This window comes from Nansenia antarctica (assembly GCF_963989245.1).
Source record: "Nansenia antarctica genome assembly, chromosome: 10".
Taxonomy (NCBI): domain Eukaryota; kingdom Metazoa; phylum Chordata; class Actinopteri; order Argentiniformes; family Microstomatidae; genus Nansenia; species Nansenia antarctica.
Window position 1 is genome coordinate 10,577,537 of NC_137680.1, and position 22,143 is coordinate 10,599,679.

General features: G+C 42.6%; 3 protein-coding genes across 3 annotated transcripts; 2 read left to right on the plus strand and 1 right to left on the minus strand.

Annotated features, from left to right (window-relative positions):
* Positions 1-917: 917 nt before the first annotated feature.
* On the plus strand, positions 918-7,049 carry tmem79b (transmembrane protein 79b). The gene is made up of 5 exons (XM_080541389.1): positions 918-1,009; positions 2,314-3,242; positions 3,762-3,956; positions 4,474-4,696; positions 4,987-7,049. The coding sequence occupies exons 2-5, from the start codon at positions 2,522-2,524 to the stop codon at positions 5,186-5,188; spliced, it is 1,341 nt and encodes a 446-aa protein (XP_080397515.1). The 5' UTR covers positions 918-1,009; positions 2,314-2,521; the 3' UTR covers positions 5,189-7,049.
* A 568-nt stretch (positions 7,050-7,617) lies between these two features.
* On the plus strand, positions 7,618-11,730 carry LOC308167021 (uncharacterized protein). Its single transcript, XM_080541366.1, has 4 exons — positions 7,618-7,862; positions 9,033-9,203; positions 9,808-9,966; positions 10,059-11,730. Exons 1-4 carry the CDS (start codon positions 7,763-7,765, stop codon positions 10,106-10,108), a joined length of 480 nt encoding a protein of 159 aa, XP_080397492.1. The 5' UTR covers positions 7,618-7,762; the 3' UTR covers positions 10,109-11,730.
* Positions 11,731-11,857: 127 nt separating this feature from the next.
* On the minus strand, positions 11,858-22,103 carry LOC308166051 (T-complex protein 1 subunit gamma). The gene is made up of 14 exons (XM_080540289.1): positions 22,024-22,103; positions 20,929-20,990; positions 20,736-20,786; positions 20,454-20,516; positions 20,181-20,277; positions 17,730-17,847; positions 16,135-16,321; positions 14,772-14,921; positions 14,455-14,587; positions 14,211-14,292; positions 13,629-13,809; positions 13,271-13,516; positions 12,949-13,080; positions 11,858-12,236 (listed from the first exon to the last, which is right to left on the minus strand). The coding sequence occupies exons 1-14, from the start codon at positions 22,049-22,051 to the stop codon at positions 12,144-12,146; spliced, it is 1,623 nt and encodes a 540-aa protein (XP_080396415.1). The 5' UTR covers positions 22,052-22,103; the 3' UTR covers positions 11,858-12,143.
* Between the last annotated feature and the right edge of the window lie 40 nt (positions 22,104-22,143).

Consider the following 22,143-nt stretch of genomic DNA (forward strand, 5'->3'; position numbering starts at 1 on the left):
GCTCTTCAACCACTATGATCATTCATAAACCTTGCACCAAATAAGGCTGCAGAGACAAAGGAAATATGCAGCGTGCCTCGGCGGCTCCCCCTCAACTAAAACCCTGCTAAAATAAACACAAACTGTTGGGGAAGCAACGCTGGACAACTTTCTATAACCCATGATACATTTTTCTGAAATATTACACTGTGAACGCAGGGATAAATAAAATATAGCACATTTTGAAATGTTATTAGCAGGCCTAAGTGACAAAGCTGTAAGCATGCGTGCATACATACAGCTGTTCTTATTGGATCTCTACCATCTCTAATGGTCTGAAAAAACGTTGGCACCGGCTACTGTTGAATTATTGGGTTTTAATGCCATTTATTGCATTCTATTAGCCACGTGACCGCATGTGTGTATGCTGGGGGATGTCAGTGGAACATTTTTATGACGCATCAAAGACAAAGATCAGGCCTCTTTGAAGTTTGAAGCTATGCAGACCATTATAGTATTACCATTTATAGTATTTTTGTTCTGTGAAGATGGACTTTGATTTCAAAACGACAGGTTAGAGATGCTGTCTGATTAAATAAAATATATGCTACTATTGACTAGTTTGTTATGAGTTTGTTGTTGTTATTATATTAATATCTAAATATGGACTACTTATAAAAGCTAAGAGAGGTCCATATTTATATTTATGTGGTTGGTGTAGGTATGTATAGGCCTACGCGTGTATTTTAATGTTGAAACTAAGGAAACAGCCAAACTACATGATAATACGACGTGTTGAACTCGAAATTCACCTTTTAAGAATATATTTTCATCATTTACAATAGGAAAGTGTAGTACTTCAATTCCCCTTTAAGAAAAGACATCCCCTTAAAATATTTACCTGGCCACACCTGAATTTCCACCCCCAGAAAAAAAACAAGTTTCACAATAACAATAGAGGGACAACCGAACGCGACGAGAGATTCCACCAAAAAAGCACAAAACGTCGATTGTTAGTCACGGACGCCTTGTAAGTATAGTAAACATATTTATTTATTCCCATATCTTTCTCAACGGGGAACGTATCAGTAGTGTTTTATACTGATAAAGTCCAACAGAAACCGCTAGTGTTGGAAAACTTCCGTGTGGCTGACACTGTGACTGTCTAGTCCTTTGGAGGACTGAAGAGTCTGCGAACGTAATGTCTAAGCAGTTATAGGTCACTTTTTCAGACAACTATATATACACCTAGATATGATTATGTGGTTAAAATGTACTTTTAAAAATATGAGTGAAGTCGGCCATAAATGTGTCTCCGAAGCAACAGGCCGAAATGGAGGAGGCGGAGTTTTAACACTCTTGTTAGCCGGGTAAGAGAGTTTCTCTGTCGCCCCTGTCATACCTGTCGTCATACCTGAATGGTCTTTATTGTCATTAATATAGTACAGGTACCATACAACGACATTTGGGAGGGGGGGCTCCCCTGGTGCTTGGAAAAAAATACTAAAAACAAGAAGGGAAAAGAGCTGGTTTACATAAATAAAGGCTATATACACTATCCACTATACTATACTATACAAATAAAACACTGTGCTGTACTCTATGCTATGCTATACATATCCTAACATTTCCTATCTCTGAACCTTATGTACCCGAGGGTTGTCATATTGCACATAGTATTATTGCACATTCATTTAAAGTGTCGCAGTTTGCAGGTTTGAAATGTTCACAGTTCTGTTTCAGTGTTGCACTTGATTACAATCTAGTAGCTGCCATCAAATTGTCTGGATTGTCCAGGGCCTAGAACCTAGGTCTTTGCTGTGTTCAGGGCCTGAATGGCCCTAGGGTAGAAGCTGAGCTTCAGTCTATTTGTCCTTGCGGACATGGTCCTGAACCGCCTGCCTGAGGGCAGCCGAACAAAGTGTTCGTTCCCAGGGTGGGATGGGTCTCTGGAGATCTTGGAGGCCTTCCTGAGGCAGCGTGTGTTGTACAGCTCTTCCAGAGAGGGGAGGGGGGCGCCGATGATCTTCTGGGCCGATCTCACGACTCTACCTGTCGTGGGCCGCCCACGGCTTATTTATTCACCCGAGGGAGAGTGATGATTCAAGACAGAAGTAGGCTGGATCGTCAATATCTCTAGCGTGGAAGCTTTAAAGTCATTTCAGGGATGAAAAAATAAAAACGTGTCATGTAAGAGCCTACTATGATGACATGCAGAATTAACGAGAGTTTGTGTAAATATTTACCTGCATGGTTGATCTTGAGGCACTGGGATTTGGTGAATGCATTGTAATTTAACATTGTAATTTAACTTTCTTCTGCTATGCTCTGCAGGAGAAAGAAGTTGTAGTCGACAACACAACACTACGAACTGAAACTGGCATCACATTATACGTTTTGTGGTACTCCTGAAAATTGACACACAGAGGGAAAAAAAGACAATGTAATGTGACCACAGGCATTAAAACACATTCAGACTTAGCATAGACAGAGAGATTCACCACTGACCGATAAAGGCGGGCAATACTGAACACCTAAACCAATGTCTGAGTTCCTGCCGTCAAATCTGGAGCTCCTGCTTGGTAAGGACCCATCCAAAACTGGTGGGGCGACTGCCCAACCACAGACCCCAACATGGGGGGCAGAGGAGAAGAAGAAGATGAAAGAGGTGGAGGCAGTGAAAAGAAGGGAAGGTGAGGGGGAAGAAGATGAAGAAGAAGAGATGGTGAGCTCAGCTAACCTGGAGCCCACCACTCTCCAGTGGCCAGGGGACAGGGACGGAGCGAAAGCGAGGGAGAATGGAAGTGTAACTGAGAAAGGAAGGGAGGGAGCTGGTGGACGAGGGAGAAAGGGGGATGACCTTGAAGGAGAGAGGAGGAGTATGCGCTCTGAATGCCTTTCCCTCCGAGGAGAGAGCAGGACGGAGAGTGAGCGAGAGCTGGGCTCGGAAAAAAGGAAGGGGGAAGAATGGATGGAGAGTGAGACAGAAGACACAGGGCTAAGGAAGAGGGGCAAGAAGGGCCAGATAGAAATCAATGTGGAAGAGGAGGAAGATGAAGGGATGAACTCTTTGCCGGAGAAGGCAGCGCGTGTCTTCACCCCTAGTGTCACCATACTACACTCTTCCAGTGTCCCAGCGTCCCCCAGGGACAATGATGAATTCTGGGATGCGGAGACAGAGAAGAGCCCCTTCCTCGCTCCCCATGGAACCCCGCCTGACGGCTACTACCACGATTGGCCTGTGGAGGGGGGGTCCTCAAAATGTGAGGAACCACCACACGAACATAACATTTTTCTGTCTTTATAATTGTCTCATTACTCTCATAGTTTATTTGAGTCCTTCAACCTTTGTCTAAATATCTCTCTGTTTCGTATGTATGCTATGTCTGCCTCCCTCACTCAATCAGCCTCTTTGGGCGTCTTCAAATACTTTGATGGCTGTGTGATGCACCTTCGTTGTTGTGTCTTTTGGTTATTCATTATCCTTTAAGTGAAGGCAATGGCCCTGTTTAAATACTTTACTGATACATCCGTCCTTCCTACTTTGCTTGTGTAATCACATGTATAACATGATTGGATTGGCCACAGCAAGCTTTACACTGCTTTCACCAATCATGTCATGTCAGATCAGTGATTTCTTCAAGGGAGGGAGGATGTATTCTAAGACAAAACGGGGCCAATTTTTACATCCATTCTTAAAAAACAGTTTTCACAGTTTTCAATTGTTTCTAAGGAAAGAAGAAAGCTGCAGACTGACTTCTCTCCTTTCCTCTCTCCACTAGGTTGCTGTGATTGTACCAACAGGGACACTCTCAAAGTGGGGGTGTCTGTATTCACCGCAGCCCTGATCTTCCCTCTCCTAGTTTGGGGGGGGTATGTCTTCTTGCCATTTGACGCCCCTCTCCTGAACAGTGCCCCTCTCAGGCTGGTCTACACACTGCGCTGCTCCGTCTTCGCTGTGGTGCCCATCATACTTGGTAACAATTTTGATATAATAACAATGATAACTTGATACCCCTCTTTAGTCACTCCTTTGTGTCTCTCTTGTCTTCTTGTCTGTCTTGGTAACCTCTTGTCTGTCCTCCTCATCCTCATCCCCTTCTCTCTTTTCTCTCATTCCCTTTTCTGAAGTTTTCCAATTTGGTCATAGCGTAGTGGCGGATTATACATTATTAAACAGTTACACGGTAATTACATTAATCAGAATATTAGTCAGAAGTCGGTGTCCATAACCAAACTTCACCATGTCTGGGGGCGACTGTGGCGCAGGAGGTAGAGTCTCCGCCTAATGATCACATGGTTGCCAGATCGGCGGTTTGTGTGTGAATGTGTGTGTGAATGGGTGAATGAGAGGTAAAGTGCTTTGGAGCAGCAAAAAAGGCGCTATATAAGTGCAGTCCATTTACCATTTACCATTTACCATGTCATAACCAAACTTCACCTAACAAACCTCACCTTGTCATAAACAAACCTCACCATGTCTTCCGCCTCCAGGCTGGCTGGTTCTGGGCGTGAGTCGTCTGCGGCTGGGGTCGATGAAGCCTCTGTGTGAGGGCGAGGTAGAGGCCAGGGAGGTGGGCGTGCACCGCCGCTACGTGGAAGACTCGATCTCCCTCTTCCTGCTCTACTTCCTGCAGCTGGCTGTCATGGCGCCGTACCTGAGTCAAGACTTGCTCAAACTGGTGCCCTTGCTCACGATCGTCTTCGCTTTTGGCAGGTAAGGGACAGCAGTGGTGTTGAGCAGGGTGGCACCACTTTTGACCTCATTAATAATGTCCAGAACCAGTCCAGTATCTTAATATGTGAAAACAGGGATTTTCAACAAGATAAGAAGAAAAGCTCCTAAGAAAATGAGCCCCATTTGGGGTTATCCCCCCAAAAATGTATGTGTAAATATTGGTGAAGAGGTTCAGGGCAGACTGTAAAACCAGACTATTGACAAAATAGGATATTATATAAAGCAATGACTGCCAACCTAACACCTGTCTCTCTGCCCCCCCCCCCCAGGCTGGTGTACTGGGTGGCAGCAGCCTTTGGGAGCAGCGTGCGGGGCTTTGGTTTCGGCATGTCCTTCCTACCTACCGTGGCCATGCTGGGGGCCAACCTCTACTTCATCTTTACCATGGAGGCGGGGGGCACCATCTTTGCCCAGGAAGGGCTGCCACAGCAAGACCAACCCCCAGCCCCACGGCAGAGATTCTGGGGTTAAGAGGGATGAAAGAGAGGACAGAGAAGAAGAATGGATGGACAGTTGGGAGGAGATGAGAGCGAGAGAGTGGAGGAGAGGAGGGGCATGGATGAAGAAGGAGGATGAAAAAAACTGGATGGATGAACCTACATGGACCGCAGCGAAGAGAAAAAAAGAAGTGGATGCTTGGATGTATTCAGCCTAGAAATAGAATGGGTAGAATAGCATTGCTCTGAAATACATATAAATGGAATGGGTCGACTTGAAAAGCTCAACGTTTGATAAAATATTGCATGGATACACTAATGTCATCACCAGTTTTACCTGGATGCATATTGACAAAGAAATGCATTGAGTTTTATGTTAAGAATTTCAGAGAACCTTGCTTTGAGCTGGATCATCCATTCTACCCACTTTATTTCTATGGGTTTGTAATATCACTCTGAAGCTGGTAGAATTAGACATTAACAGAATAGAATATATTGTGTACTGTAGCCTTCTATAATGGGTTAGACTAGAGTGGGATTGAATGACACACACAAAAAAAAGATTGGTACATTTTGGTATGTATGTCAACGTAGCATGTTCAAACAGTAGTAGGGTTATGGGTATCCAAGATAGACAGAACTCATTCACTTCAGGGCACTGTCTTACATGGCATTATATAATCTCTTATTTGTATAAGGGTTAATGATTTAATATTATCAACACCAAGGACCCTCCCTTTAATGATAATGTAGAGTGTCTCTGTAGAGATCAATCTGCTACATTAGATCATTGGGTAAGGCTTGCATAGGGAGGAGAATCGGCAACCAAGTAGCATGGAATTATAGTGCAACCGTACTTGTTGTTTTGGTGTAAAAATTAAGAAGTGGTCACTTGGGGAAGTTTCGACAACATTCAAACCGTTGTTCTTCCGTTGTTCTTCCACACAAATCATCTTTGAGCATCCTGCTACGAATAACTGCTTACTAAACTGCTTTGGTTGGTTTGGTTTATTGGTCTATTTTAATGCATTGTAACAATTGACTGTGATTAAGATATTACAGGTAAACATTATTCATTGCATTGGACCATTTGTTTATGCGGTAGTACAGCTTGACAGAAGACAAAGGTTTGAACTGCCCTTAGACAGTAGTTGCACACTTTCATGACTTTAACAGATGGAACAATTCTATCTCTTGGATTTTGTCTCAAAGCTAATGTCCTATATGACAACTGAATGAACAGATGTGACAAACAGTTTAATCATTACATTGCATTCCGGAAGGATGCACAATCAGACAACAAAGCTTGATGTCCTAGTTCACAGAACTTATAGATACAGATTTTCATTTGACACATTTGCTAGGCATTGAAAGCTGTCACAAAATGTGGAGACTGATATTTTCTGCAATTAAGAGCAAATTAAAGCGTGGTGGGTAGCCTACAACTATTTTTCGAGGAGATACCGAGCCTACCGTTTCTAAATCCAACCTGTCCCAGCAAGTACTACATTTCTAGTCTACCCAACCATCATGACTTTGTTTATGAAAAACAATTCCTTTAATACAGCACAGCAGGATGGTTTGGATAGGTTACTCATCAGTCTGCCCACATGATAGTGACAGTGATAGGCGATAGTGAATAGAGCCGTTACTGTCTTTGAAATCCCTGTTTTTTTAAATGTCTAGCCTATTTATTAGTTTACAATTACAGTAGTGTTGATCAAATCAGATGTTCACAGGCATAGTTTATATGAAATGTATCACTACACTAATGATTGTATCTATCTACAGCTATCCAAGTAAGCCTATCAGATAATATAAGAATAATGATACTTCTTTGTTCTTTGTTCTTTTTATATTTTTGTAATGTACGTTGAAATGACCTATTATTAAACGCACCTACAGGACGGAACAAGCTTGATGTGTTTTTTGTTACCAATTGATTATAGGCCTATGTGTCTTGAATGGAATTGATAGACTAGGATTACGTGACTATAATGCATACCCTGGCCTGATAACAAGTCGTGAGCTAAGAATGATAAGGTTCTATCTCCGTTTAGGGCAGTTCAGAGATATTGAGCGTCAAAGTTTTTACATTCCATTAATTATGTTTTGTGAGATGGAACCTTTGTATTTTATGAATTACTAACAAAACAAAAAATCAACATTTTAAAAATAACACCACACAGGCATTAATAAACACCTAATGGATCAGATCATGTAAAAAACTCAATTTGGACAAAAATGGAGATAGAACCTTATAATTCTAACGTCACGATGGTGTTGTGTTGCTTGTGAACAGGAGTAGTGTGCATGGGTCTCCCTCTGCTCCGGTTGGATGAGCAGACGGGATAATCACGTGTCGTAAACGGGACTAACGGGTTCTATTTTCTGTCGGAGGGAAACTATTCCACAGGCTTCTCCTCCAGTACGTCTATGGGGCTATGAGTCCCACGGAGGAGAGGTCTCCGCTGGGGTTCGGATATTATAGCTTCTGTTGTTCCAAAACAACACTCCCACGACCTATAATAATATCCCGACTAAATCCACACATAAAGGCCTACTTCTTATACTGCATTGATCGAAGTGAGAGAAGCAGATATTAAATATGGCAACAACTTCTCCTGCTAGAAGAAAGCACTCTGCCTGTCTGCTCCGGATCAGAGAAAATTGTCCATTCCGAAAATTGAGGAAAAATAGATGTTATGGTAAGAAAATGACATATAATTTTTACGTACAACTTTTTACAAATGTGCATGAAATGAGCCTCGAATACAGCACCAGGAAGTCGAGGGAGAGGGGTTGACCTTGCATGTGCGAACATAATAATGAAAGGTTAGTTATTTCATTGGTGAGCCTTATAACAGGCCTGTATATGAATGATTGTCTATTACTATCAATAAGATTAAGCTGCTATGCTTTCATAAATGAGAATGATGATGGAAACTTCTCAACTTCATTATTACACAATACTTTCTCACTATGTAATGAACATACACAACCAAATGGCTTCAGCTGCTCGATGAACAGAAGATAAATTGTGATAAGTGTGGAGCTACACCTTAAATGTTTCTTTATCAGACCGCATATTATTTTAAAGCTCACGTAAAATCCCATTCTATCATGGATCTTTGCTATCAAGAATTGCGATGATTTGATTGGTCCAAAGGGTAAATAATAATAATAATAATAATAACTTTTATTTGTATAGCACTTTTCCTGCAAACGTTGCAGCTCAAAGTGCTCCACCGTTTAATACCGTTTAAAATACCTGCGTCTGTAATTCCATTGTTGATGCTGAATGCATTGGCGACAGGTTTGAGGAAGTTGGGAGCTGAAGCAGTATGGCAACATTCAGTCTCAACATATCACCTTTCCGTTTCACAAGACCTGTCTGTCAGGAATGGCAGATGGGGTTTCTTTGTGCCTCAATACAAAGCTTTAACCTTAACTGTAGGCTATCTTAACACCTTCTGTGACATAGCCTACATCAGTTTCAGAAAAGGTAAATAATTATTCTTTTTTAAAACAAACACATAAAAAAAAAAAAACTGTTCCTTCAGATGTTTGTGACAACTAGTTTGTGGGGGGAAGTTTGCACTGACCATTGTCAGGTCAGGTCAGTGATCATTTCAAGGAAGTAGCAAAGGATGAATATTTTTCATATTGTTTAACCCTACGTAGCAGAACATGACTTGGTATTGTAATATTAAAGCTTCTGTATATTCGACCTTCTGTTGTACCAAAAATGGTTCTTTGGCTGACTATTTGTGTTACCATGTAAAAAGGGTTATTCAAAGGACTCTCTTACAGAGACAGCTGAAGAACCTTTTTGAAAATGCAGTCCTTGATGTCAACTTGACATATCCCTTTAACAGATGTAACAGCAGCATCCTCGGCCTGTTCTGGGGCGCGTTGGAGCAACTTCAGTGAGCACCCCATTTCTGCCTCCAAAGACAGGCCAATCAGCACCATCTATGTAGAGACCCTGCCCCCAGGGCCCACTGATCAGCCTCTGTACCGTCCGCAGCAATCACAGGACCCCATTGGTAAGACGACTGCTCTATTTCATTGGTCAAAAGTACCATCCCTTAATTGCAAAATATGAAAGAGCTAGACAGGTGAAAGCAAAAACGCTACAAAGATTCTGCAACACTGCTTGAGCTTATCATGTCTTTTCTTTTAGATCAGTGCAGATAGAAAGGAGACGGAGAGGGAGACACTGCACCCTATTGAGATGCGCATAAAGGGCAGGAAATAGAGAGGGACACTATTTAAAATCTGCAGTCAGGCATATATGGTGCATTCAATTGCATTCAATTCAAACTCATAGGAAACTCTGATATAGCATAAGATGTTGTGTAGGGCTCCCTATTGGATCATTCAGAGATGACTGAGTGGGAAGCTTTGAATTCTCAAAAGTTCAAGAGTTGAAGGTAGAGTGAAGTCATGATGACTGAGTCATGGCTTAGTTTCCTTGTTCTGAGGAGCAAATGAATGCAGCACTAGATCAGGGATTACTCAGTGGAAGGGAGAGAGGACAGATGGATGCTTTGGGGATATACGTGTGCTATGAGGAAGTATTTAATACTGTGTCAGCGTACTTCTCACATCTCTAACCACACCTTCCCATTTTCGGTCCGATGAGGGTAGCCATGGATACAGAAGTAGTCCGGCCCCCTGCTCCTAATATGGGGGCCCTAAGTCTCCCTCCCTCCTCTGCTCCGGGGCCTCTGGTTCCCAGGCTCCAGCCCCCCAACAACCACCAACACAGACGGAGCCCTTCTGCAGCACTCAGTGAGGCCAGTATGGGTGAGTCAACAGACACACACACACACAGAGCTGATTGACTTATTGGTTCAACAATTACAACAACTATTAAATGTGTTGTTTTTCCTCTCTAGATCTAGACAGCGGTGTGGACCCAGAGACTGGAGAGAGAGCCGAGGGATGACCTCACGTCCTCCCTCTTTTGTCTATCACCCAAACCCTGGATGGCTGGACCATATCCATTTAGTGTCGCAGATAGACATATTTCACAGAGAAGAGACACCACTCTTTTTTCTATGTGATAGAAGTCATTGTGTCCATTTTATTTATTTTCGGCAGTGGTGCCAGTGCGTGCCAAGGCTTACCAGGTGCCAGCTAGTGCTCAAAGCCCAGTGTTTTCAAGGCTAGTGAACAATTCCGTTTGAATTCCCATTGAATTTCAACAGCTGGGCTTTGTAGTCCCCATATATAATCTCCAGTTTGTTTGTATTCTGCGGTTCATAACTATATGGAGATCCTAAATCCTTTGGTTTCCCAACAGATTCTGGTAAATTAAGCACTTTTAGTGTGAAATTGTAGTTTAAAAAAGCATTATTCAAATCAATTAAATTGTGTCGTAACTTTAGATTATGCTTGCCACCCACCATAAAAATATCCCGCTCTCACTCTAAACCATGCCCCTCTCACTCACAATTGGCCGTGGCACGCACTGGCACACGGTGTAAGCCCCGCTATGGAAAGCCGGCTATTGTGTTTGTAGACTTTTGCTCCAGGCTGTTATCAGGTCAAGAGGTTTGAAATCAGGCTTGGGTGAAACCAGTGGCTGTAATCATTTTCTACAACAGCCTCTTTTCCTAGTCTCGAGGAAATGGCTGGATATGACTTTACTATGAAGGAATATAGGAAAGGAAGCTGTCTAGGGTGTATTAAAAACTGTTGTGCCTTTGTATTGTTGACAAACGCTCTGGACATGGCCTCTACAGGGCTGAGGAAGGCAACTAGAGGGTCTCAATGGAGTGGTAAAGATGTCTGTCATCCTGGGTCCACAAGACCTCATTCATTTGACCATTGGCGTTTTATGAAAATGGCAATTTACAATTACCTTCTAGATAGGTCACTAGTTTATAAAGACTCAAATTACTTAAGTTAGTTCATAATGGGGGCAGTAATTCTTAAACCAGCCTGGACATTCTTATGATATTGACAAGATTTACAGACCAGGAAAGAACTGGAAGGGTTTCAGGTTCTGGTACACTGGTTTTCCTAAATTAATCTTACATATCCAGACAGAGCAAATGCTTTTCTGCAAACATCCCATGACCAACCCTTCGGTGCCCATTACTTTTAATTGGCTTTCTTTCCAAGACTTGTCCCTCATTGTAAAGATCTGTCAGAGCTGATATCCCAATATCATTAATTTAAATCCCATTTAGTCATCTTAGATCCGTGTCTGAGAAGAGTTATGATAGGAATTGAAATGCACCAAACAGTTGCACTGAAAAGGCACAAGCTGTTGACAGCGATCACACGTATGCAAATGTTGTCAGCATGTTGACTGCTGACCTGTATATATTTTAGGTCTTGACTGGGGAAGGAAGGTGAATTAAGATAACTTTACACTGTTGCCATTGTGTAACTTTTTTGATGCCCTTTAAAAAAAGAAAAAAAGATGTTTCTATTATGTACCCAGAAGTTATTTGAGACTGCACTCAGCTCATTTGAATATTTAAATATGCTGTGTTGGTGAGTTGCTATGGGGTTGCTATGGGTTTGTATATGATGTGTACATATTTTACTGCTCTAGTAAACAAGCAAAGACTTCTCTTTCACATAAATATCATTGTTTCAGTTTCTTTAAGGGTGCCCTACAGATCATTTTACATGATAGAAATGTTTTGTAAACCAGCTTTGTAAACCATCATTCTGACTCTGCAACACAACACACACACCACCCCAATTGACTTGAACTTTTATAGCAAATCAAAAACCAGTAACAGCAAGCTACGGAGTGGAATGAAGCAATAGGATATTAGACACACCTCGTGGGTTGGAGAGTACACACAGACAAACCAGCATAGTACACATTTGGCTTCTGCAGGAAGAATTCCAAAAGATAACAGTGGGCCTACTAGGTACACCCTGCTACAGTCTTTAAGGTTAGTCCTCTTTTCTGCCGACCCATCCTCCTTTATTCTCCTTTCTCCCCACCCTTGCTCTCTCTACTCAGCCCCCTGTCCTCCGCCACTCTGCTCATCTCCTTTCTTCTTGTGTCCAGAGACAATGTCGTCAATGCGTAGCAGTAAGATGGCAGTCTGAAAGGCAGGGGAAACTAGAATTAGAACATGAAATCCACTGTGGAACAAGTGATAATAAGTCTCAAAACGTTGTGGTAAGTTACCCATCCGTTCCTATTTCACCTACTATTAGAGCTGCCTCTTTAGAATGGAAATCTGCTACTTGCACACAAAGATCACTAGAGGGAGCTTCTTGTAAATTATCCTGCCTCTTACAAAGAAAAACGTTATACTAGCTTATCCTGATGTGATTTAGAAAATGTAAGGATACTGGGTGGTAGAATGCACAGAGTAAAAGTCATGAAAGGAGGGTCCTGAAATATTATTGAGTGCAAAGGTATACAACTTTTGTTTTACTCTCAGGGTCACCGTGACCCCACCATGGCTGTTCTATTGTTAATTAATTTGAATTCACTCACATTGAGTAGATACGGCACAGCACAGCACTAATCCTTTGTTAAAGTGAACGGATGCTTTTGCATGGTGTCTGACTGAGTTTACTACTGACAGCAGTAACACAGAATTCTTCCATGCCATGTACAACATTCCTACAGTTGGGTCATTTAGTGCAGATCAATTGAACTCCGACATCAATGAAGAGTTAAACATGCTAGTACATGCCCTTTCTGCCTGCATCCTTGAATAAGGACCAGCTAGCTTTATCGATACTATGAAAAAGGTACATTTTATGAGGATCAGATTGAAAAGTCTTGCATGTATCCATCCATACCTCAACAGCAGTCTTGTAGGTTTGGGCCTTGACAGCTAGGGGCTCACAGATGCCCAGCTCATTCATGTCCGCCAGTGTGCCAGTCTCTCCGTTCACTCCCCATGACCCCATGCCCTCCTGGGTGTGCTTGGCCTACAGAGGGGGGGGCAAGAGGGACAATTTGCTGTTATATTAAACTTTAGATAGAAACAGACAGAAACTGTATCCAGAATTGGGCTCCTCTGTCACAAAGCCTGATAAGAAGACTGGACCCAAAACTTTGGATGAGGGTGAGTGCACACACACACACACACACACACACACGCACACTCTATCCTCTTACCCGGAGGGAGGTGAGCACACGGATGGTGGAGGCACCGCAGTTCTGGATGAGTGTGCGGGGGATGACCTCCAGGGCGTGTGCCACGGCGCGGTAGGGATACTGCTCCACCCCGACCAGGGCTCTGGAACGCTCCGTCAGACGCTTGGACACGGCCATCTCCGTCGCCCCACCGCCTGGCAGCAGGCTCGGGTCCAGCAGCACGTTGCGGCACACCTGCATGGCGTCCTGCAGGTTACGCTCCACCTCCTGGAATGGACACGCACACACACACGTCAGTGCTGATGGAATACAATTCAACCTACCCAGTGATTTAGGGGTTTAAAGAAAAAAAACTTAACACTCCAGATAAATCACGTACAGCCAGGATCTCCTTGCTGGCTCCTCTCAGCAGGATGGTGCAGGCTTTGGGGTCTTTGCACTCTGTGACGAAGGTGAAGTACTCGTCTCCGATCTTCTTCACCTCGAACAGGCCGGCGCCCATTCCTACGTCATCCTCACGCAGCTCGTCCGTACGGCTGGCGATGCGAGCGTTGCATGCCCTGAGGGACAATGTTAAATAACGAGGGAGAATCTTATGTCATGTCTGCCATTTAGTACCAGGTAGTTACCAATGTCGCTTGTATTGATAAGTGAAAAGTGGGCTGAAAGTACCCCTTGTTACCACAGTTTATTAGTGAACACTGGGCAAATAACGCTGAAACACGGATATAAAATATCAGGTTACCACTAATTCTGTCCATGTCCCTAAACTCGGTTGCTTCCAGTCCTGCTGTGGTAAAAGTGGATAGACCTCTACAATTCTCTTGTTGATTGGACACTTTCTATGAGGTGTCAAAATGTCCACAACTGACAGGCTCGACAGTGAAGTCTACGAGATGCATACAAGACAAGAAAACGTGTTGATCCCTGTTGGGATCTCCAGCTGTGAGAGTGGTCTTACCTGGCGATGCGGTTGTTGTCGGTCTTTCTGACGCGGCGGATGGCTGTGATGTTAGCCTTCATCAGATAATGCTGGGCCAAGTCTGAGGGGGTGTGAGAATGGAGGAGAGATGGGAGTTGGAGTATCTCTGCTTAGACCACTGCAGAGGAAGCTTTTGAGTGGAGGGAGCCAGTCCGGAAGATGTATATGTACAAGTAGAGTATGTGAATACAGGTAAAGTATTGCTTGTGTGTGTATTTCTTACCTGAGACACCCTTCTCTGTGAAGATGAGGTCTGGCTTGAGGCGGATGATGTCTTCACAGATCTGCTGGATGTACTCTTCCTCCATCTGAAGGATCCTGGCAAAGTCTTCCTCACGCGTGATCTCAATGTCAGTCTGCAGGAGAACACATACAATAGCAGTGCTAAGAATTTAAATAACTTTATTAGCAATCAAGATGCTGATCTCGGTTACATGTGAGTGTACACAGAGTGTGTGTTTGAATTCACCAGTGTGTGAATGAGACAGATTTAGTGTGTGTGTGTGTGTGTGTGTGTGCGTGCACACACGTGTTTAGTACCTGGCTCTCGCCTTTCTTGTACTCCAGGGAGCAGTCCAGCAGAATGATGCGGGGGTTCTTGATGAGTCGACGCATGCGGGGGTGTGTGACATCCTTGTTGACCATGACTCCTTTGAGCACGCAAGAGTCCTCGATAAAGCCACCAGGAACCTGTATCAGACAAACAAACAAAAGTGAAGAATCTGAGATCAAAGCTATCTTTCATTTCCTGCTTTTAAACATCTAAACTGCTAATGAATTGCATTTTTATAGTACCTTTGATAAGGTCCCAAAGCACTTTTGAATTGTGTGGGTGAGTAACACCTTTAAACAGATTCCCACTGTGTTTCCTTTCATACACAAACCAGACATGTTCAAGTGAAATCCCCTTATAAGGCCCTGAAATGCTGCCTTCACCCATCCTCTGTTTTCAGACCAGTGGAGATGAGGGGGGGACATGAGGAGAGGAAGCCTCTTCAGACTATTGAAACTTATAAGGCACACAAATATGAACTTCAGCCCTGTACTTGTAACCATAGTTACAAAAAATACTCATTAAATGCTTCCTTGTCCAGCAATCGTCTTTAGCCGTTTCCAGAAAGAAAGAAAAAACACATCTTCAATACAGATTTTCCACTAGGCCTAATCTATGTCCAGGATACCAGCACCTATCTATTCTAGAATTGGGGTTTAGCAGGGAATACGAACATTCTACTTCTATTTGTATCAGACATTGTTTGCTTCAAAGTGTTTCATAGGCTCCACTTCTCTAAGAGCAGGCTTGCCAGGATATCTGGAAGTAGATCCAACTTTCTCCCGATGCCATCAGGCTCCAGCCACTCCATCATATGTTCTGGTCATGCCCAATGTTGGTACAATTTTGGTCTTCTATATTTGAGACAGTTTCATATATTTGAAGGAGATCAGCCCTGAGCCTTTAATTGCAGTCTTTGGTGTGGTCCCTGGCGAGGCGGCAGTATCAGTTGTCCAGTCAGACGCCATAGCATCTCTATTAGCTCGACGCCTGATTTTATTTAATTGGAGATCAGCAACCCGCCACAGGCGCTGGGTTGAGAAGCTGAAATACTCAACCAGGGGGATCCACACAGACATTTTATAGGGTCTGGCACAAACATTTTTTATTACTTTGACTGGAATTCCCTGCTAGAGACACTGAAACATAGGATGGCAATCTCTGTATTATGTGTAATAACTTTATCAAAACATTTTTATTGTATTTTTAGATCATTGTTGGTTTTGTTTTCTCTATCTTGTGGATGTAATTTGTGATCTCGTCGATTGCATGTATTGTATGTTTTTGCATTTAAAAAGCCAATAAAAATATTCTAATTATTATTAGCAGGTAAGGCGAAGAGAACTGTACCTTCTCCACTTTGGCGTACTTCTTGATGTCAATCTCCTTGCGTCCGTTCTCCTCCATCTCCACGGTACGGACTGCGTCCAGGGCGATGTTACACGCCATGGTGGACCAGCGGCTCAGGGCCTTGGTGTTGATGGCCGAGTTGATGATCTTCAGCATACTGGGGCGGTCGTTCACATCCACCGGAGTGCTGGGGGAGGGGGGGAAACACATCTTTCAATCAAGCAATCTAAAATCATCTTTTGATTTTACAGAAGCGTTTTGTAAGGATGGCAACCTTTTCTGACCCCTCACTAGTTCACACCCTTTGTGTCTTGAGATTCTTAACACCTATGATGTTAACAAATTACATATTTGGATTCAACTTCAAAAGGAATCTTTTACCCATCAGCTTTCATAATATGTTTCAGCTCAATGAACAGGTTCAGTTACTGCACAAGATCCTCCTCTAATCTCCATACTGCCTACTTATGATTTACAATTTCGATCTCTGGCCACATGGAACCGCGTATTCAGGTACACTGGGCATGCGCATACTGGTAGACCTGGTAGATTATTAAAATATAATTGAGACAGTACCGTAAAATAATAGAAATTAATTCATTTTCATTCATTCGGTAGCATTGTCAACTACCAATCAATCTTTTCTCCACTTACATTACGTCTGCATCCAAGATATGGCATGTATAAATTATTCATCTGTGTAAACTTAGGTTGTATAAAAAGAGCTGATGCATAACCAACTTTATGATATCTGTTATAAGTGCCTCTTGCTAAGATGTTTCTAAGACGATAAATAATATCACAGCACTGGTTTATCAAGTGTAGGCTATTTGGTTGGGTCGCACGCAATGCGCACATACAATCAATCAAACTTTATTTATACAGCATATGGATGTTACGTGCCTAATGCCTAGACCTTTGATGCACACACTTGTTACTTGCCGCTTTCATAATTTTATTTAGCCTATATAGCACAAGTCATGCATTGAATGTAACCAAGTGCTGAACAGTATTAAGTAAACCACAATACATTTAGTGGGTGTCCACGTCATCGTTATCGAAAAACGCGCCCAATCACCGACCACACGACGAAATTGAAATGAAAACACCCTCCCAACGTTATCGTCTCAGCTCACGAATTTGGCAGAGTCGTGTAGCCGTCACGTGCAAACAATATCAAATCTAAAGTTTCAGACAAATCCGGCACAGTGTAGCCTTTGCCTTAGGGAACTAGTAAAGGGCAATTTTCAATGAGACAGGTCAGCTCCCAGATTATCAGAAAAACTGTACTAGCATTAACAAAATACATTTTTAAAAAAATCACATGAAGCAACTGTCAATATTCATTCTATTTTAAAAATGTTAACATTTTTCCATAGATTTTACATTTTAGACTAGCCACAAAAAACATTTGTTTTGTTTAATTTTATTATACATTTTCTATTTTATTTATTCATATAATTTAATTACTTTTTAGGGGAGGCTTCTCAACAATAACTACAAAGTTTCTTAACCACCCCTGCACAATCTGCCATTTAATTTAATTTGTTAGTGTATGTGCAAATCAATAGAAAAAAATCATATAAAAACAGTACCTGATGTCTTTGAGCATGTCGATCATGTCTTCCAGGGCCTGTCTGTAGGCCGAGATGATGATTGTGGGGTGCATTTGCTGATCTAAAAACTGCTCTGCCACAGCCAACATCTCACCAGCTAGAACAATAAACATTAAGACAATTTAAAGGCTCATTTTTACATTTAGGTCAAAGCATGTGTACTTTGGGTGATATCTATCTATGGGTGATATCTATCTATCTAACAATAATTTCTTAGTAAACTTAGTAACTAAAACAAAGATATACAGCTCCAAAGTGTGACATGGCCCAGAGTCAAATATAACCCTCTGAAACCCCCGTCACCGGCTTTTTTGTGACAAATAACCTTTCAACACACTTAATTGGGAATTGCTCCTAGCTATATCTGCCGTAAATTTCCCAAATACAGTTGCAATCAAAATTATTCGACCCCCATTGCACATTAGGTTTATTGGCAAAATATAACATTACTCAGATGTTTGCAATAAACAAACTACACAATAACTGTTAATAAACTACTATAATAAAAGTAGTTAAATTAAACTAATATTACAAGGGTTTTTTATCAAAGTTCAACACAAAAATGCTACTTTTAATGACTACTGCAGTCTCAAAAATATTCAACCCCGCCCCGCGGTGGTGTAGCGGTCTAAGCACTGGCCACTAGTGCAAGCTGCCCACCGGGGACTGGGATTGTATCCCAGCTCGCCAGATCCGGATATGGCTGGGGCACACACGGGGAGCGGCGGCCGCTCCCGAGGGCGGTATAGGAGTATTTCCGGACAAGGATCCGTCACGCAACAGCGCCCCCGGGGTGCCGGAATAACAGGTGCTGGGCTCGAGGAGCCAGTCAGCTAGCCTGCCTGGCGGCCTCTTCTGGGACTGCCGGCCACGGGGTCGTGCGGCGGATCCTTCGCAATAGGCAGGGGATAATTGGATGCTAGGTTGGGTTCAATTGGCTACCAAATTGGGTGAAAAAGGGATAAAATCTAAAAATATATATATATATATATATATTCAACCCCTTCAAGACAAGCATCTTCAGTACTTAGTAGAGCACCCTTTTGATGTTATGATCTGCTGCAAACGTGATGCATAGCCAGACACCAGCTTCTGACAGCGTTCCTGAGGAATCTTAGCCCATTCCTCATGGGCAATGGCCTCCAGTTCAGTAATATTCTTAGATTGCGTTTTGAAACAGCCTTCTTCAAATCCCACCAGAGATTTTCTATGGGGTTCAAGTCAGGCGACTGTGACGGCCACTCTAGAATCTTCCATTTCTTCTTCTGAAACCAAGCTTTGGTGGACTTTGAGGTACGTTTGGGATCATTGTCCTTTTGGAAGGTCCAATGACGCCCAAGCTTCAGCTTCGTCACAGACGGCATGACGTTTTTTGCTAAGATTTGCTGATACTTGACTGAATCCATCGTGCCCTCCACACGCTCCAGTGCCAGAGGCAGCAAAGCAGCCCCAGAGCATCAGTGAACCACCGCATGTGCTTCATTCTTCTTCCTCCAGACATAACGCTGATCCATAGGCCCGAAAAGTTCCAGTTTTGTTTCACAGCTCCATAGAACAGAATTCCAAAAACTTCTGTGGCTTAATTATATGGTTTTGAGCATATTGGAGATTACTTTTTCTTATGCTTTTGGGTCAGTAGTGGTGTACGTCTTGGAGTCCAGGCATGGAGCCCTTCAGTGTGTAGTATGTGCCTTACTGTGCAAACTGAAGCCTCAGTGCCTGCTGCCACCAAGTCTTGCTGCAGGTGTTTTGCAGTCACTCAAGAGTTTTTGACCACTTGCCTCCTCAGGAGTCTGGTGGCAGCCGCTGATAGCGTCCTCTTTTTGCCACGTCCATGTAGTGTAGCCACTGTTCATTTAACTTTGAACTTGCGAACTATGCTTCCAACTGTATCTCTAGGAACATTCAGTGCTTTTACTATCTTTTTGTATCCTTTTCCTTGTTTGTCCAAGGCAATGATCTCTTCTCTGAACTGTTTGGACAATTATTTTGACTTAAGCCATAATTCTAACAGGCAATCAAACGTCACTCTCAATACACCCGTAGCCAGTCCAGGTACTTATGTGTTCCATCTCAAGCACATATGAACTAATGAAGCCCTTGATTAGTTGCACCAGGTGTGCTTGACACAGGGGGTTGAATAATTTTGTAACTGTTCTTGTCTACTTTATATTATATATATATTATAATATTTGGCCAATAAACCTAATGTGCAATGGGGGTTGAATAATTTTTATTGCAACTGTAGCTTCTGTTCTAATGTTTTCAAGAAAAGCCAGGAAGCAAAACTGGCTGGCGTGGGGGCATTAATGGATTTGTGGCTTCACAAACCCCAGAACAATGAAAACGCTAGACAAGCCTACAAATGCAATTTGAACAGCTGAAATTAGGGGAATGAGCATCATGTATGGAAATAGTAAATTCACAAACCCAGGATGATGACGGAGGTGGTGCCGTCTCCCACCTCCTCGTCCTGGGTGCGGCTAATCTCAATCATGGTCTTGGCTCCGGGGTGCTGCACCTGGATCTGTGACACACACACACACACACACACACACACACACACACACACACAGAGAGAGAGAATACTTAAACCAAAGATGGAACTACAAACTCTCGACTAGAGCATGCATTTGTTTACCTCAGAACCAAAGGACTGAGCCTGTCTAAGTGCTCTTGGGATATGTACGTTAGAACCCTCACCTCTCTCAGAATGGCGTTGCCATCATTCGTCATAACTATGCCTCCCATGGGGTCGAGCAGCATCTGTCCAAAGTAAGAGGAGAAAGTTAGTTGAGATTGCGAGATACATACATCGCTACACCCCAGATTAAGGTTGTATCAAAGCCTCTTTCAAAAGAAGCAGCAACCATATTGTCGATGCTTAAGTTACAAATGGAGACCAAACAGTTCGTTTTTTTTTTAATACTAGATATTCAACAGTAGTGCAGATAGTGTATCTGAGAACAAGAATATTTTCAGTACCTTCATCATGGCCCTTGGTCCCAAGCATGTTCTGATGACATCGGATATTGCCTGTTAAATGAGAATAACTCAGTCAGGCTTGACGATTACCATCACCCATCACTCTTTATGACAGTCAGACTGGTGCAGTGGGTGGTTTGAACAAAGATGGATAGGAGAGTGGAATTGTGTTTTTTTTCTCTTTTCTTATTACCTTTGCTGCTGTGATGTTCCCGGTCTGGACTTTACGTCCGGACTCTCTTTTCATATTCTGGCCTAGAAAGGAGAGACAGAATTAACGGCCTGTGTGATCAGCATCCTGCAGCTCTTTCAATTACACGATTAATCTAACTAACTGTTCACTAGATCACAGTGTGGTTAGAAAGAGGGGAGCGTTGAGGTTCATAGTGTTACACATAACAGAAATGTCATCGAAAACTGCCCGCTTAATTTATTTGAAATGCGTCACGTACATAAAGTGCACCATAATTAACATTACTTATTTTCCCACGACTAATACACCCGTAGCCAGTCCAGGTACTTATGTGTTCCATCTCAAGCACATATGAACTAATGAAGCCCTTGATTAGTTGCACCAGGTGTGCTTGAATAATTTTTTAACTGTTCTTGTCTACTTTATATTATATATATATTATAATATTTGGCCAATAAACCTAATGTGCAATGGGGGTTGAATAATTTTTATTGCAACTGTAGCTTCTGTTCTAATGTTTTCAAGAAAAGCCAGGAAGCAAAACTGGCTGATAATTGAATAATTCAGATGCTGAATGAGACCATCAATCAACACACAGTATCGTGAACACTTTGACAGCTGCAACAAGGTGTAGGTAGGCTAAGGCTAAGCGGAGGGGCCCAGTCATAAACACACTGACTGACTGGCTAACGAGGCGATTTTAACAAATCCACGCCCTCACTGACTTGCATTATCAGGCAAATCATCCCGTTTACTAGCTTAAAACAATACTATTATAGTAGCTAGCTAACACAAGAGTGGCTGACGTTGACTTCTTCAGCCTCGCATCTCTCCTCTTTATTAGTTCGCCAGATGACAGAAAACAAACCAACAAACACGTTTGACGTTTGCTAGCTAAACGGGCTAGCTTAGCTTAGATAGCCTTAGTAACCTAGCACCATTGTCCCGCTACGCAGCACGATTGTCACAGCTCGGCTTAAGATTGTCTGACTCAGCTCGATTCAGCACAATACAAATACAATTACATGACTATAATAAACCCCAAGCATAGTTATATTGATTGCATAAACGCTTAAACATTTCTTTCTGACTTACTCAACACGAGGACCTGTCTTCCCATCATTTTCAGCAGCGTGCGTGAAACTAACCGGCTACTAACAAACCAAGAAAAAAGGAAGACACATGCTCCCGAAAGGCGGGCTTGACACACGTCGA